Below are 14,652 nucleotides of genomic sequence, written 5' to 3'. Positions count from 1 at the left end.
AGATTTTGTAGAGAATAGCAAAATCTGTTCAGAAAAAAAATTTGAAAATATAAATATCTCAAGCTTTTAACGTTTTCAGCCAAAAGTTCTGAGATTCTAAATTTCCTTTGTAATACAGTAAATCATATCAGTAAATATTTACTGAGTGCCCATTTCTTTGTAAGGAACCCTGATGAATATGGAGAAGAGTAAGTCCAAAAATGGTATGTTCCTAGAGAGCTGGCACATTTAATTTGTCTTAAAAATCAAATTTAAACAAAACAAAACACCAAGATTATACTTGAGAAAAAAAAGAAAAAAGAAAAAAAGCCTTTGAGTGGGTCTACCAGGAAAGTCCAAAGTTCAATAACTAGCTGTAAGTGCTTTGGCCAATGAAAGTGTTGCGATATACAAAAAAAATATTTGAAAAAGAGGCAGAATAGCTACATCCTCATTCCAGTCTGCCAATGATGTGTTGTTAGTGACCATTAAACAGCAACCATTAATTAGGAAATGTATTAACTTCTCTCTACCTTAGTTCCTTTACCAGGAAAACAGTACTAACATTTATCCCTCCCCAATCCCAGAGCTGAGAGGATAAAATGAGATGAGAAAAGACAAAAACAACTGCACAGTGGCATGGTCATTATCATGACTATCAAAAGTGAACTTCTGATGATATTTGGTTTTTTTTTTTTTTTTTTCGGGGAGTGGGTGGGTATGGCAATGGACTCAGCCACTTTGTATTTTAACTCCACACATCACTGAAGTGACTATTAACCATTTCCAAAAAACAAGTTACTTGTTAACTTTCTGGGAAATAATATTTGCTAAAGCATCAGTTTATATTTCTAATAGTGATAGTGGTTGTGAGAATGCTAGAAAATATGAATCATTTTTCTTTCGTTTTCTATAAAACCAGTGGATTTCAACTTTTTAAGGAAATGTTAAAGATAAAAAGAAACTAAGACATTCTGTCCTTTTCCTAATCTAAAACAGACTTTTTAAGAGTGTTATCATATGTGCTGAATTTTACAAAATTAAATCAGCTGATATATACTTACTATTTTTATTTTGAATTTGTAATCTCTTTAATCAAATTAATACAAACTATACATACTATTAACGTCTTAATAGTTTTTTTTACTATTACTCCAATGTAGGATGAATGCCATATTGAAAAAATTAGTAATTTGTGAAGGACTTTTATTGTTTGTACTTCATTAAATTAATAGTTTAAGAGTTACCTGGTAAGACAAAATTTACAGTTTCTAAAATGTTTTATTTATTCATTTAATCATCTTCTGATTTATCCAGAGCTTATGTAGATGCCAGAGTTCAGCCAATCTATGGTGGTACAAATGAAATAATGAAGGAGCTGATTGCAAGAGAGATCGTCTTTGACAAGTAGACATCTGCCCACATTCTGGAATCCTATTACAGCTAATATGGTTTTAAATCTGCTCAAGATAAAATGTAACTTGGAAGCGAGGAACACTAAACATGTTTTTACCTGCTCTCTCTGTAGAGAAGGAAATAAAATATAAATATAAAATTAACACAGTGGAAGGACAAATCTTTGAAGCCAAAATTCTAGTTTTCCAATATAAGGTTTAACTTACAGTTTTTTATGTAGCCAAAGGTAAAAGATTTTCTGAATCTAGATGCCTAGGTGTTTCATTTATCTCTAAAATTCTAAAAAGCATAAATTGTTCAAATCTTCAAACTGAGGCAGAAATAATTTTATGTCGTTATAATATGAAAACATTAATAAGATAGCACATTGACTTTTAAAGGGAAAAGTAAATATACTTAGAATGTAAACTCATTTTGGCTACCATTTGCTGCAAATTCCCTAGAACAGTGGTTTTTACCACTGTACTCCAACCCCCTGTTTTTAAGCAATGGAACTCTTTCTTCAAACAAAAGCTTATGCAGAACATCTCTGTGAAAAGCAGTGAGAACTGCTTTGATTGAAGCCGGAAGCCGTAATACCTTACTGCCTTGAAACCCCCAGGACTCAGCTAAGTATTTGCCTAACTCTGACCAGGGAATGCCTTGGCTCTGTCAATTGCTGACACCTGATAACACAGAATAATCCATCATTCTTTAATTTTAAGATATTGGTACATTTTATAGGTATCAAAGCAATGGCTTTTTTGCAACAGTTAATGTGTTTAGTAACTTAATGATTACTTTATGTCTTCTATAAACCAGGCTGTTAATACAGTGATGACAAACAAAACTGGCAAGATCACTAAAAAATAAGTGAATAAACAAATAAGTAGTAAAATAAGATAAGAAGTAAATATGTAAAGGAAATAATTTCAAGCATAAGTGAAATGTAAATAATTAAGCATTTAAAATTCAAAAGTGAGGAAATGACATTTGATTTGAGACTTAAAAGTAATTACAAAAAATAAACCATTAATTTAAAGTAGTTTTAAAATGGAAATAGATGTATTCTTACTCAACTTAGAACACAAACATTTTGTTTGGTATTGTTGATATTAAACATTGTTTTTTAATACAACCATTACAGCTGGAAAGAGGAGAGGGAAGAAAAAATATTTTGATACCATTCTTTTTTTTAAATTTTTTTTTATGCTTTTTTTTTTTTTAAAGATGGAGTCTCGCTTTATCATCCAGGCTGGAGTGCAATGGTGTGATCTCTGCTCACAGCAACCTCCGCCTCCTAGGTTCAAGCGATTCTCCTGCCTCAGCCTCCTGAGTAGCTGGGATTGCAGGCACATACCACCACACCTGGCTAATTTCTGTATTTTTACTAGAGACGGGGTTTCACCACGTTGGTCAGGCTGGTCTTGAACTCCTGGCCTCATGTTCTGCCTGCCTCAGCCTTCCAAAGTGCTGTGATTACAGGTGTGAGCTACCACACCTGGCCTTTTTATTATACTTTAAGCTCTGGGATATATGTGCAGAACATGCAGGTTTGTTACATAGGTATACACACGCCATGGTGGTTTCCTGCACCCATCAACCTGTCATCTACATTAGGTATTTCTCCTAATGCTGTCCCTCCCCTACCTGCCTGTCTTCCACAGGTCCTGGTGGGTGATGTTCCCCTCCCTGTGTCCATGTGTTCTCATTTTTCAGCTGCCACTTATGAATGAGAACATGCAGTGTTTGGTTTTCTGTTCCTGTGTTAGTTTGCTGAGAATGATGGTTTCCAGCTTCATCCATATCCCTGCAAAGGACATGAACGCATCCTTTTTTATGGCTGCATAGTATTCCATGGTGTATATGTGCCACATTTTCTTTATCCAGTCTATCATTGATGGGCATTTGGGTTGGTTCCAAGTCTTTGCTATTGTGAACAGTGCTGCAATAAACATATGTGTGCATGTGTCTTTATAGTAGAGTGATTTATAATCCTTTGGGTATATACCCAGTAATGAGATTGCTGGGTCAAATGGTATTTCTGGTTCTAGATCCTTGAGGAATCGCCACACTATCTTCCACAATGGTTGAACTAATTTCCACCCCCACCAACAGTGTAAAAGTGTTCCTATTTCTTGACATCCTCTCCAGCATCTATTGTTTTCTGACTTTTTAATGATTGGCATTCTAACTGGCATGAGATGGTATCTTATTGTGGTTTAGAGTTGCATTTCTCTAATGACCAGTAATGATGAGCTTTTTTTCATATGTTCGTTGGCCACATAAATGTCTTCTTCTGAGAAGTGTCTCTTCATCTCCTTCACCCACTTTTTGTTGGAGTTGTTTTTTTCTTCTAAATTTGTTTAAGTTCCTTGTATACTCTGGATATTAGCCCTTTGTCAGATGGATAGATTGCAAAAATGTTCTCCCATTCTGTTGGTTGCCTGTTCACACTGATGATAGTTTCTTTTGCTGTGCAGAAGCTCTTTAGTTTAATTATATCCCATTTGTCAACTTTGGCTTTGTTGCAATTGGTTTTGGTGTTTTAGTCATGAAATCTTGGCCCATGCCTATATCCTGAATGGTATTGCCTAGGTTTTCTTCTAGGGTTTTTATGGTTTTTAGGTCTTACATTTAAGTCTTTAATCCATCTTGAGTTAATTTTTGTATAAGGTATAAGGAGGGGGTCCAGTTTCAATTTTCTGCATATGGCTAGCCAGTTTTCCCAACACTATTTATTAAATAGGGAATCATTTCCCCATTGCTTGTTTTTGTCAGGTTTGTCAAAGATCAGATGGTTGTAGATGTGTGGTATTATTTCTGAGGCCTCTGTTCTGTTCCATTGGTCTATATATCTGTATATCCATTTTGGTACCAGTACCATTTTGGTTCCTGTAGCCTTGTAGTATAGTTTGAAGTCAGGTAGCATGATGCCTCTAGCTTTGTTCTTTTTGCTTAAGATTTTCTTGGCTATGTGGTCTCTTTTTTGGTTCCATATGAAATTTAAAGTAGTTTTTTCTAATTCTGTGAAGAAAGTCAATGGTAGCTTGATGGGAATAGCATTGAATCTATAAATTACTTTGGGCACTATAGCCATTTTCACTATATTGATTCTTCCTATCCATGAGCATGTAATGTTTTTCCATTTGTTTGTGTCCTCTCTGATTTCCTTGAGCAGCAGTTTGTAGTTCTCCTTGAAGAGGTCCTTCACATCCCTTGTAAGCTGGATTCCTAGGTATTTTATTCTCTTTGTAGCAACTGTGAATGGGAGTTCACTCATGATTTGGCTGTTTGTCTGTTACTGGTCTATAAGAATGCTTGTGGTTTTTGCACATTGATTTTGTATCCTGAGACTTTGCTGAAGTTACTTATCAGCTTAAGGAGATTTTTGGCTGAGATGATGGGGTTTTCCAAATATACAACCATGTCATCTGCAAACAGAGACAATCTGACTTCCTCTCTTACTGTTTGAATACCTGTATTTCTTTCTCTTGCCTGACTGCCCAGGCCAGAACTTCCAATACTATGTTGAATAGGAGTGGTGAGAGAGGGCATCCTTGTCTTGTGCTGGTTTTCAAAGGGAGTGCTTCCAGTTTTTGCCCATTCAGTATGATATTGGCTATGGGTTTGTCATAAATAGCTCCTATTATTTTGAGATACATTCCATCAATACCTAGTTTATTGTGAAGGGGTGCTGATTTTTATTGGAGGCCTTTTCTGCATCTATTGAGATAATCATGTGGTTTTTGTCATTGGTTCTGTTTATGTGATGGGTTAAGTTTATTCATTTGTGTATGTTGAACCAGCCTTGCATTCCAGGGATGAAGTCAACTTGATCATGGTGGATAAACTTTTCACTGTGCTGCTGGATATGGTTTGCCGGTATTTTATTGAGGATTTTTGCATCGATGTTCATCAGGGATATTGGCCTGAAATTTTCTTTTTTTTTTTTTTTTTTTTTTTGAGACAGAGTCTCGCTCTGTCGCCCAGGCTGGAGTGCAGTGGCGCGATCTCGACTCACTGCAAGCTCCGCCTCCCGGGTTCACGCCATTCTCCTGCCTCAGCCTCCCGAGTAGCTGGGACTACAGGCGCCCACAACCGCGCCCGGCTAATTTTTGGTATTTTTAGTAGAGACGGGGTTTCACCGTGGTCTCGATCTCCTGACCTTGTGATCCGCCCGCCTCAGCCTCCCAAAGTGCTGGGATTACAGGCGTGAGCCACCGCGCCCAGCCGGCCTGAAATTTTCTTTCTTTTTTCTTTTGTTGTTGTGTCTCTGCCAGGTTTTGGCATCAGGGTGATGCTGGCCTCATGAAATGAGTTAGAGAGGAGTCCCTCTTTTTTTATTGTTTGAGATAGTTTCAGAAGGAATGGTACCAGCTCCTCTTTGTACCTCCGACAGAAGATGGCTATGGATTCATCTGGTCCTGGGCTTTTTTTGGTTGGTAAGCTATTAATTCCTGCCTCAATTTCAGAGCCTGTTATTGGTCTATTCAGGGATTGGACTTCTTCCTTGTTTAGTCTTGGGAGGGTGTATGTGTCCAGGAATTTATCTATTCTAGATTTTCTAATTTATTTGTGTAGAGGTGTTTATGGTATTCTCTGGTAGTAGTTTGTATTTTTGTGGAATCAGTGGTGATATCTGCTTTATCAGTTTTTTATTGTGTCTTTTTTATTCTTCTCTCATTTCTTCTTTATTAGTCTGACTATAGGTCTATCTATTTTGTTAATATTTTCAGAAAACCAGTCTCTGGATTCATTGATTTTTTGAAGGCTTTTTCATGTTTCTAACTCCTTCAGTTCTGCTCTGATCTTAGATATTTCTTGTCTTCTGGTAGCTTTTGAATTTGTTTGCTCTTGCTGTTCTAGTTCCTTTAATTGTGATGTTAGGGTGGTGATTTTAGATCTTGCCTGCTTTCTTCTGTGGGCATTTAGTGCTATTAGTTTCCCTGTAAATACTGCTTTAGCTGAGTCCCAGAGATTCTGGTATGTTTTCTCTTTGCTCTCATTCATTTCAAAGAACTTCTTGATTTCTGCCTTAATTTCGTTATTTACCCAGTAGTCATTCAGGAGTAGGTGGTGTTCAGTATCGATGTAGTTGTGCAGTTTTGAGTGAGTTTCTTAATCCTGAGTTCTAATTTGATTGTACTGTGGTCTGAGAGACTGTTTGTTGTGGTTTCTGTTGTTTTGCATTTGCTGAGGAGCGTTTTATGTCCAATTATGTGGTCAATTTCAGAATAAGTACAATGTGGTGCTGAGAAGAATGTATATTCTGTTGATTTGGGGTGGAGAGTTCTGTAGATGTCTATTAGGCTCACTTGGTCCACAGCTGAGTTCAAATCCTGAATATCTTCTTAATTTTCTGTCTTATTGATCTAATATTGACAGTGGGGTGTTAAAGTCTCCCACTATTATTGTGTGGGAGTCTAAGTCTCTTTGTAGGCCTCTAGAAACTTTCTTTATGAATCTGGGTGCTTCTGTATTGGGTGCATATATATTTAGGATAGTTAGTGTTTCTTGCTGCATTGATCCCTGTAATGCCCTTCTTTGTCTTTTTGATCTTTGTTGGTTTAAAATCTGTTTTAGAGAGACTAGGATTACAACCCCTGCTTTTTTTGGCTCTCCATTTGCTTGGTAGATATTCTTCCATCCCTTTATTTTGAGCCTATGTGTGTTTTGCACATGAGATAGGTCTCCTGAATACAGTACACCAATGGGTCTTGACTGTTTATCCAATTTGCCAATCTGTATCTTTTAACTGGGGCATTTAGGCCATTTACATTTAAGGTTAATATTGTTATGTCTGAATTTGATCCTGTCATTATGAGGCTAGCTGTTTATTTTGCCTGTTAGTTGATGCATTTTCTTCATAGTGTCGATGGTCTTTATAATTTGGTACATTTTTGTAGTGGCTGGTACTGGTTTTTCCTTTCCATATTTAGTGCTTCCTTCAGGAGCTCTTGTAATGCAGGCCTGGTGGTGACAAAATCTCTCAGCATTTGCTTGTCGGTAAAGGATTTTATTTCTCCTTTGTTTATGAAGCTTAGTTTGACTGGATATGAAATTCTGGGTGGAAAATTCTTTTCTTTAAAAATGTTGAATATTGGATTTTGAATATTGGCCCCCATTCTCTTCTGGCTTGTAGCATTTCTGCAGAGAGATCTGCTGTTAATCTGATAGGCTTCCCTTTGTGGGTAAACCGACCTTTCTCTCTGGCTGCCCTTAACATTTTTTCATTCATTTCAACCTTGATGATTCTGATGATTATGTGTCTTGGGGTTGCTCTTCTTCAGAAGTATCTTTGTGGTGTTCTCTGTATTTTCTGAATTTGAATGTTGGCCTATCTTGCTAGGTTGGGGAAGTTCTCCTGGATAATATCCTGAAGAATATTTTCCAGCTTGGTTCCGTTCTCCCCATCATTTTCAGGTATACCAGTCAAATGTAGATTTGGTCCTTTCACATAGTCCCATATTTCTTGGAGGCTTTGTTCATTCCTTTTCATTCTTTTTTCTCTAATCTTTTCTTCATGCTTTATTTCATTAAGTTCATCTTTAATCTCTGATATCCTTTCTTCTGCTTGATTGATTTGGCTATTGATACTTGTGTATGCTTCACGAAGGTCTCCTGCTGCGTTTTTCAGCTCCATCAGGCTATTTATGTTCTTCTCTAAACTGGTTATTCTAGTTAGCAATGCCTCTAACCTTTTTTTCAAGATTCTTAGCTTCCTTGCATTGGGTTAGAACATGTTCCTTTAGCTCGGAGGAGTTTGTTATTACCCACCTTCTGAAGCCTACTTCTGTCAATTCGTAAAACCCATTCTCTGTCCAGTTTTGTTCCCTTGCTGGCAAGGAGTTGTGATCCTTTGGAGGAGAATTGGCATTCTGGTGTTTGGAATTTTCAGCCTTTTTGTGCTGGTTTTTCCTCATCTTCGTGGATTTATCTGCCTTTGGTCTTTGATGTTGTTGTCCTTAGGATGGAGTTTCTGTGTGGACGTCCTTTGTGTTGATGTTGATGCTATTCCTTTCTGTTTGTTAGTTTTCCTTCTAACAGACTCCTCTGCTGCAGGTCTTCTGGAGTTTGCTGGAGGTCCACTCCAGACACTTTTGCCTGCGTATCACCAGCGGAGGCTGCAGCACAGCAAAGATTGCTGCCTGTTCCTTCCTCTGGAAGCTTTGTCCCAGAGGGGCACCCACCAGATACCAGCTGGAGCTCTCCTGTATGAGGTGTTTGTCGACCCCTGCTAGGGGATTTCTCCCAGTCAGGAGGCAGGGGAGTCAGGTACCTACTTGAGGAGGCAGTCTGCCCTTAGCAGAGCTTGAGTGCTGTGCTAGGCGATTTGCTGTTCTCTTAAGAGCCAGCAGGCAGGCATGTTTAAGTATACTGAAGCTGTGCCCACAGCCACCCCTTCCTCCGGGTGATCTATAGACGGGAGTTTTATCTATAAGCCCTGACTACTGGGGCTGCTGCGTTTCTTTCAGAGATGCCCTGCCCAGAGAGGAGGAATCTAGGGAGGCAGTCCAGCTACAGCAGCTTTGCAGAGCTGCGGTTGGCTCTGCCCAGTTCAAACTTCCAGGTGGCTTTGTTTACACTGTGAGAGGAAAACCACCTACTCAAGCCTCAGTAATGGCAGATGCCTCTTCCCCCACCAAGCTCAAGCATCCCAGGTTGACTTCAGACTGCTGTGCCTGGAGTGAGAATTTCAAGCCAGGGGATCTTAGCTTGCTGGGCTCTGTGGGGGTGGGATCCGCTGAGCTAGACCACTTGGCTTCCTGGCTTCAGCCTCTTTTCCAGGGGAGTGAATGGTTCTGTCTTACTGGTGTTTCAGGCACCACTGGTGTATGAAAAAAAAAAAAAAAACTCCTGCAGATAGCTCAGTGTCTGTCCAAATGGCTGCTCAGTTTTGTGCTTGAAACCCAGGGCCCTGGTGGTGTAGGCACCCAAGGGAATCTCCTGGTCTGCGGGTTGCAAAGACCGTGGGAAAAATGTAGTATCTGGGCTGGAATGCACAGTTCCTCACAGTACAGTCCTCATGGCTTCCCTTGGCTAGGGAAGGGAGTTCCCTGACCCCTTGCACTTCCTGGGTGAGGCAACACCCCAACCTGTTTCAGCTCATCCTTCGTGGACTGCACCCACTGTCTAATGAGTCCCAGTGAGATGAGTTGGGTACCTCAGTTGGAAATGCAGAAATCACCCTATACCTACACCATTCTTTTCTAGAACTATACAGCTTTGATTTGCTCTTAGGCAGAAGTTTGTATAGTTGCCAGCTTAGGATCTTTATCATATGCAAAGTGGATTAAAATAATTTTTTATTAGATTTTACTGTATTTGTGGCTTTCACTTTTCTCCTACTGCCAGAAAGTGATACAGGACTAGACGGACCCCTTCCACACTGCCCCACTTCACTGCAGCCTCTTTTCCTTCCATTCCCAATCTTGAAGAAAATTAGATTTTAGGAATGAAATATCTGTAGGTTAAAAAAGTAAATTAGCACAGTGGGAAAAGTCTATTGTGTAGAGATGGATAGAGTTAGGTTTGAATGACTACCATTTAGGAGCCACTCAACCTCCGGTATGTTGTTTACCTTCCCAGGATTTTGTCAGGTGCAAATGACAAAAGAAACCCAGTTGAAACCACCCTAGGCAAAAACTTAAGTTTAGTTGCTTAAAAGTATTGCAGAGCAGCTCATATAAAGGCCTGCAGGAAATGGAGTTTCAAGGGCCTGATTCTGGAGCTGAGAACTCCCAGCCTTTATGCTATATCCATTTATTTCTACTTTTCTTTCAAATTGGCCTAATGAACCCTGTAGAAGACCTTCATTATGAGCCCTGTAAAAATGACCTTGTGCTGCTTCAGGCCTGCATCCGTCATTATAAGGTAGGGGAGAAATGGACTATGATTGACAGTTCCATCAGGAATATGTGGACTGGGAAAAGCAGTCTCTGAAGCAGTGTGGTATTATCAAAAGAAAAGGAACAAAAAAGGCTACTGGGCAGACCTAAATCTCTCTCCTTCTCTTCCTCTTTCTCACACACACACGTGCACACATACATAGTGATTACATTCCTCTAGAGCTAGGAATAGGTTCTAGTAATTTTTGTATAGCAGAAAGTGAAAAGATTTCTAAGGTAGGATATTTTCTTGCAATGATCTCTGGTATATTTTCTATTCTAAGCCAGTGGCTTTCTTTATCTTAACAACTACAGTCTTGTTTTACACCCCCAAAAGAAGCATGTTTTGTATCATGGGCTTAAAGCTGAAACAAACAATAAAAGGGAATTCACAATGTGCTTCTTAATCTTTCATTTGGTTTTTATTTCTTAAACAGCTTATCTTTATGTTTTGCTTGTGTAGCTTTGATTGTTGTCCCCTAGGGAGGGAACTTATCATCTGTATCTCATGCAGTGCTGAGTGCTCAAGAAACGATAAATAATAATAATGCTCAAAAGAACAGGCTGGACCAACACAGCAAGAAAGAAACATTGTGTAAATATAAATGAGAGTTTAAAAGCCTGAGTAATTTTGTTTGTTGGCTAAGAGTTTTAGGATCATGATTGCTTTAAAATTACTCTTGACCTTTCTTTCTTTGATGGTGTCATTGAAAACTGTTTTGATTTGCTATTTTAAAATCTAACTCTTCAAATTTTTACTAATCTAGTAATTCTAGTAGTTTATTACTCAAAGTATAAGATTTCTAGCAAACTTTTTCTCATGTCAGTATTATTTTTGGCACACACAGCATTTATTTATTTGGAGTCACTGGAAAGATTTGACATTGAGATTGAAACCAACTGTAGGTCTAAGTCTGTTGCTTTACAATAAATGAGGAAAAGAAGCTCTACTATAGTTTTTAAAATGTCATTTTTAAGAAAAAACGTATGGAAAACGTAAAACTTACTAAAAAATAGAGTACAATAGAATGAACCTCCAGCTTCAACATTTGCCAATCTCCCCCAGTTTTTTCCTCACGTATTATAGGACAAATTCCAGACTTAATGTTACTTCACAAACACAAATGTATTTCAGAATATGTTTCTAACAGGTGAAGATATTTTTATATAGCCACAAGGTTATTATCATACTTTTAAAAACTTAACACATAATTCCAAGTTCACATTAAATTTTCCTTGACTGCATCAAAAATGTCTTTTGTAGTTAGTTTATTCAAATCAGGATCTGAACAAGGTCCTCAAATTGTATTTGGTCTCTCTCTCTCTCTGTCTCTCTCCTTTTTAAAATAGCAGTCCTCCCTTTTCTCTTTTTCCTTTCTCTTTATACATTTTATTTTGAAAGTTAACATATAGCATATTTTCCCTGTTTTGGTATTCATACATAACAGTAAAATTGCCTTTTTTGGTTCTCTGAATTTTAGCTTTTATAGATTGATGTGATCACCACCATAATTAGGATATACAGAACAGTCTTATCATCCCCAAAAAACTCCCTTAACAGTCTTTTCACCTCAAAAAATTCTGCCCTTTATATTCATACCCTCTCCACACCTATTACTGTTGGCACTCACTGATCTAATCTCTGTCTTTACAGTTCTGTCATTTTGAGATGGTCATATAAATGGAATCATATAGTATGTTATCTTTCGAGAATAATTTATTTCTCTTAGCAAAATATATTTATGATCCATCCATGTTGCATGAGTCAATAACTTGTTCCTTTTTTGGTGCTAACTGTAGGCATGTACCACAGTTTATTCATTCATCTGTTTACAGACACAGTGGTTAAGATTAAATCTTACCATCTTGTTAAGGTTAAATATCCAGGAGAGGACTTACTGTGTCACATGGTAAGTGTGTGTTTAAACTTATAAGAAACTGTTTTTCCAAAGTGCCTGTACCACTTTACTGACCAACCAGCAATGTAAGAGTTCCAGTTACTTTGAATCTTCTCCAGCACTTCGTTTTCTTAATTTTTGCCATTATAATAGGTGTGTAGAAGTATGTCACCGTGGTTTTAATTTGAATTTATATCTAATCATGCAGAATAATATATCATGTGCTTACTTGCCTTTCACATATTACCTTTCTTTTGCCCATTTTTTGATTGTATTGTTTGTTTTCTTTATGTTGAGTTTTGAAAATTCTTTATATATTCTGGATACTGTCAAGTACAAGGCAAAGCTAGGCTAACAGATTCAGCTACAAAAAAACAAGACCTTTTTAGACCCAGTTTATTGCTTACATAGAGAGTAAAAAGAAGAGTAGCTAAAGGAGCTAGCTCTTCATTACCTTTGTATAGGGAGACAGTGAAACAGAAGTCAGATGACCACAGCAAGGATGATAGGATACCCTGTTGCTGAGGAGCCCATTCCATGATACTGCTAAGCAGTTTTTTTATAGCTGCATTTGTGCCTTAAGTGTAGTGAAACAGAAACCCTTGTACCTCATCAGAAACCATGAGATAATGACAAAGGGTCTTTGGCAGCCTTCTTGGTATAGAGGGAAGCCAGTAAGCAATGGCATGTAGCAGTACCTCACAAGCCCCCATGCTTTCCCATTCCAGGAGGATCACAAAGCATTCTGCCAAGATTCAGCTGCCATTCAAGCTGTGCCTATGTGGCCTATGCAAGGTTGTCAGCCGCTGTGGAGCTGTTCTTTTATAGATACAAGTCCGTTGTTAGATACGTGGTTTGCAAATATTTTCTCACTGTAGCTGGTTCATTCTCTTAACAGTTCATTTCTCAGAACAAAAGTTTTTAATTTTGATGAATTTCAGTTTACCATTTTTTTTATTTTGTGGGTCATGCATTTGGTGTCATGTCTAAGAACTCTTTACCCAAACCCAAATCATAAGGTTTTCTTTCTATGTTTTCTTCTAAGAAGGTTATATTGTGTATTGTTCACTTAGATCTGTATTCCCTTTAGTAATTTTTTAATAAAGCATGAAGTTTCATGTTAAGGCTCACTTTTTTTTGCACATAAATGTCTAACTGTTCCAACATTACTTATTGAAAAGAGTATCTTTTTAGACTGGATAAAGAAAATGTGGTACATATACACCATGGAATACTATGCAACCATAAAAAAATGAAATGTCCATTGCATGTCCATGGGAGGGACATGGATGGATCTGGAGGCCATTATCCTTAGCAGACTAACTCGGGAACAGAAAACCAAATACCGCATGTTCTCACTTATAAGTGGTAGCTAAATGATGAGAAAACATGAACACATAGAGGGGAGCATCACACACTGGGGCCTTTTGGAGGATGGAGGGTGGGAGGAGGGAGAGGATCAGGGAAAACAACTAATGGGTACTAGGCTTAATACCTGGCTGATGAAATAATCTGAACGCAAAGCCCCGTGACACAAGTTTACCTATGTAACACACCTGCACTTGTACCCCTGAACTTAAAATGTTTAAAAAGAAGAAGAAATAAAACTTTTTTGGGGCAAATTTGTAAAAATGGCAAAAGAAATAAATGGCATCCACATTGGAAAGGAAGAATTATCCTTGTTTGTACATGATATGATCTTATGTTTGGAAAAACCTAGAGTCTCCACCAAAAAAACTATTAACACTGATAAATAAATGCAGTAAGTTGCAGGATACAAAATCAACATACAAAAATCAGTAGCATTTCTGTATGCCAACAGCATACAATCTAGAGAAGAAATCAAGAAAGTAAACCCATTTACCATAGCTACAAGTAAAATAAAATATTAACTTATCCACTTGATGAAGTTGTAGAATTGTTGAGAGGGACTCAGGAGAGTCACTTTAAAGGCCCTGTTTGCTTTCCTGCTCTTCTTTCTGCCTGCTGCCTGGGAAATGGATAGTTATGATTGGGGTTCCAGCAGCCATTTAGGACCATGAGATTGCTTTGAAAATGGAAGCCAGGGCTGAGAATGGAAGAGATAAAATAATAGAAAGGAGCCTGGGTCTCTGGTGACTTTGTGGAGCTGTTATAACAATTCTGGGACAATTAACCTGTAGGCTAATTTTACTGCATTTCATTGATTCTTAAGATGCACTATTTATGTATCATTAAAAAACCACTGCCAATCAAACTCATACAATACTTTCTTACTGCATGAACTGTGAAGTTATTCTGATCTCTGAAATGTTAAAGTATGGAAAAAATGTGTCTTAGAATCAATAAAATATGTTAAAGGATTAACCCTTCTGTTTTAAAGCTATCATTATTTTGAGTTTTCTCATACATTATACACAGTCTATCTTCCTAGTTTTTAATTTTTCTGCCTGTCTACATTTTAGACTGAGAACTTCTTGTGGTTTCTTAGTCCACTTTCATTAGAGAGT

At 37.8% G+C, this 14,652-nt stretch overlaps 1 protein-coding gene across 2 annotated transcripts in view; it reads left to right on the top strand.

Annotated features, from left to right (window-relative positions):
- LOC105481134 (acyl-CoA dehydrogenase long chain) overlaps positions 1-13,281 on the top strand; it is a 49,703-nt gene extending 36,422 nt beyond the window's left edge. For both annotated transcript variants that reach the window (XM_011740465.2, XM_011740464.3), the window contains exon 11: positions 1,297-13,281. In XM_011740465.2, coding sequence (XP_011738767.1) covers positions 1,297-1,390 — 94 coding nt within the window. In that variant the 3' untranslated portion in view covers positions 1,391-13,281. The remainder of the gene's footprint in view (positions 1-1,296) is intronic.
- Positions 13,282-14,652: the final 1,371 nt, after the last annotated feature.

This window comes from Macaca nemestrina, chromosome 11, assembly GCF_043159975.1.
Source record: "Macaca nemestrina isolate mMacNem1 chromosome 11, mMacNem.hap1, whole genome shotgun sequence".
Classification (NCBI taxonomy): Eukaryota; Metazoa; Chordata; class Mammalia; order Primates; family Cercopithecidae; genus Macaca; species Macaca nemestrina.
The sequence above is the reverse complement of the archived record's forward strand: the minus strand, read 5'-3'. Positions and strand labels throughout refer to the sequence as shown.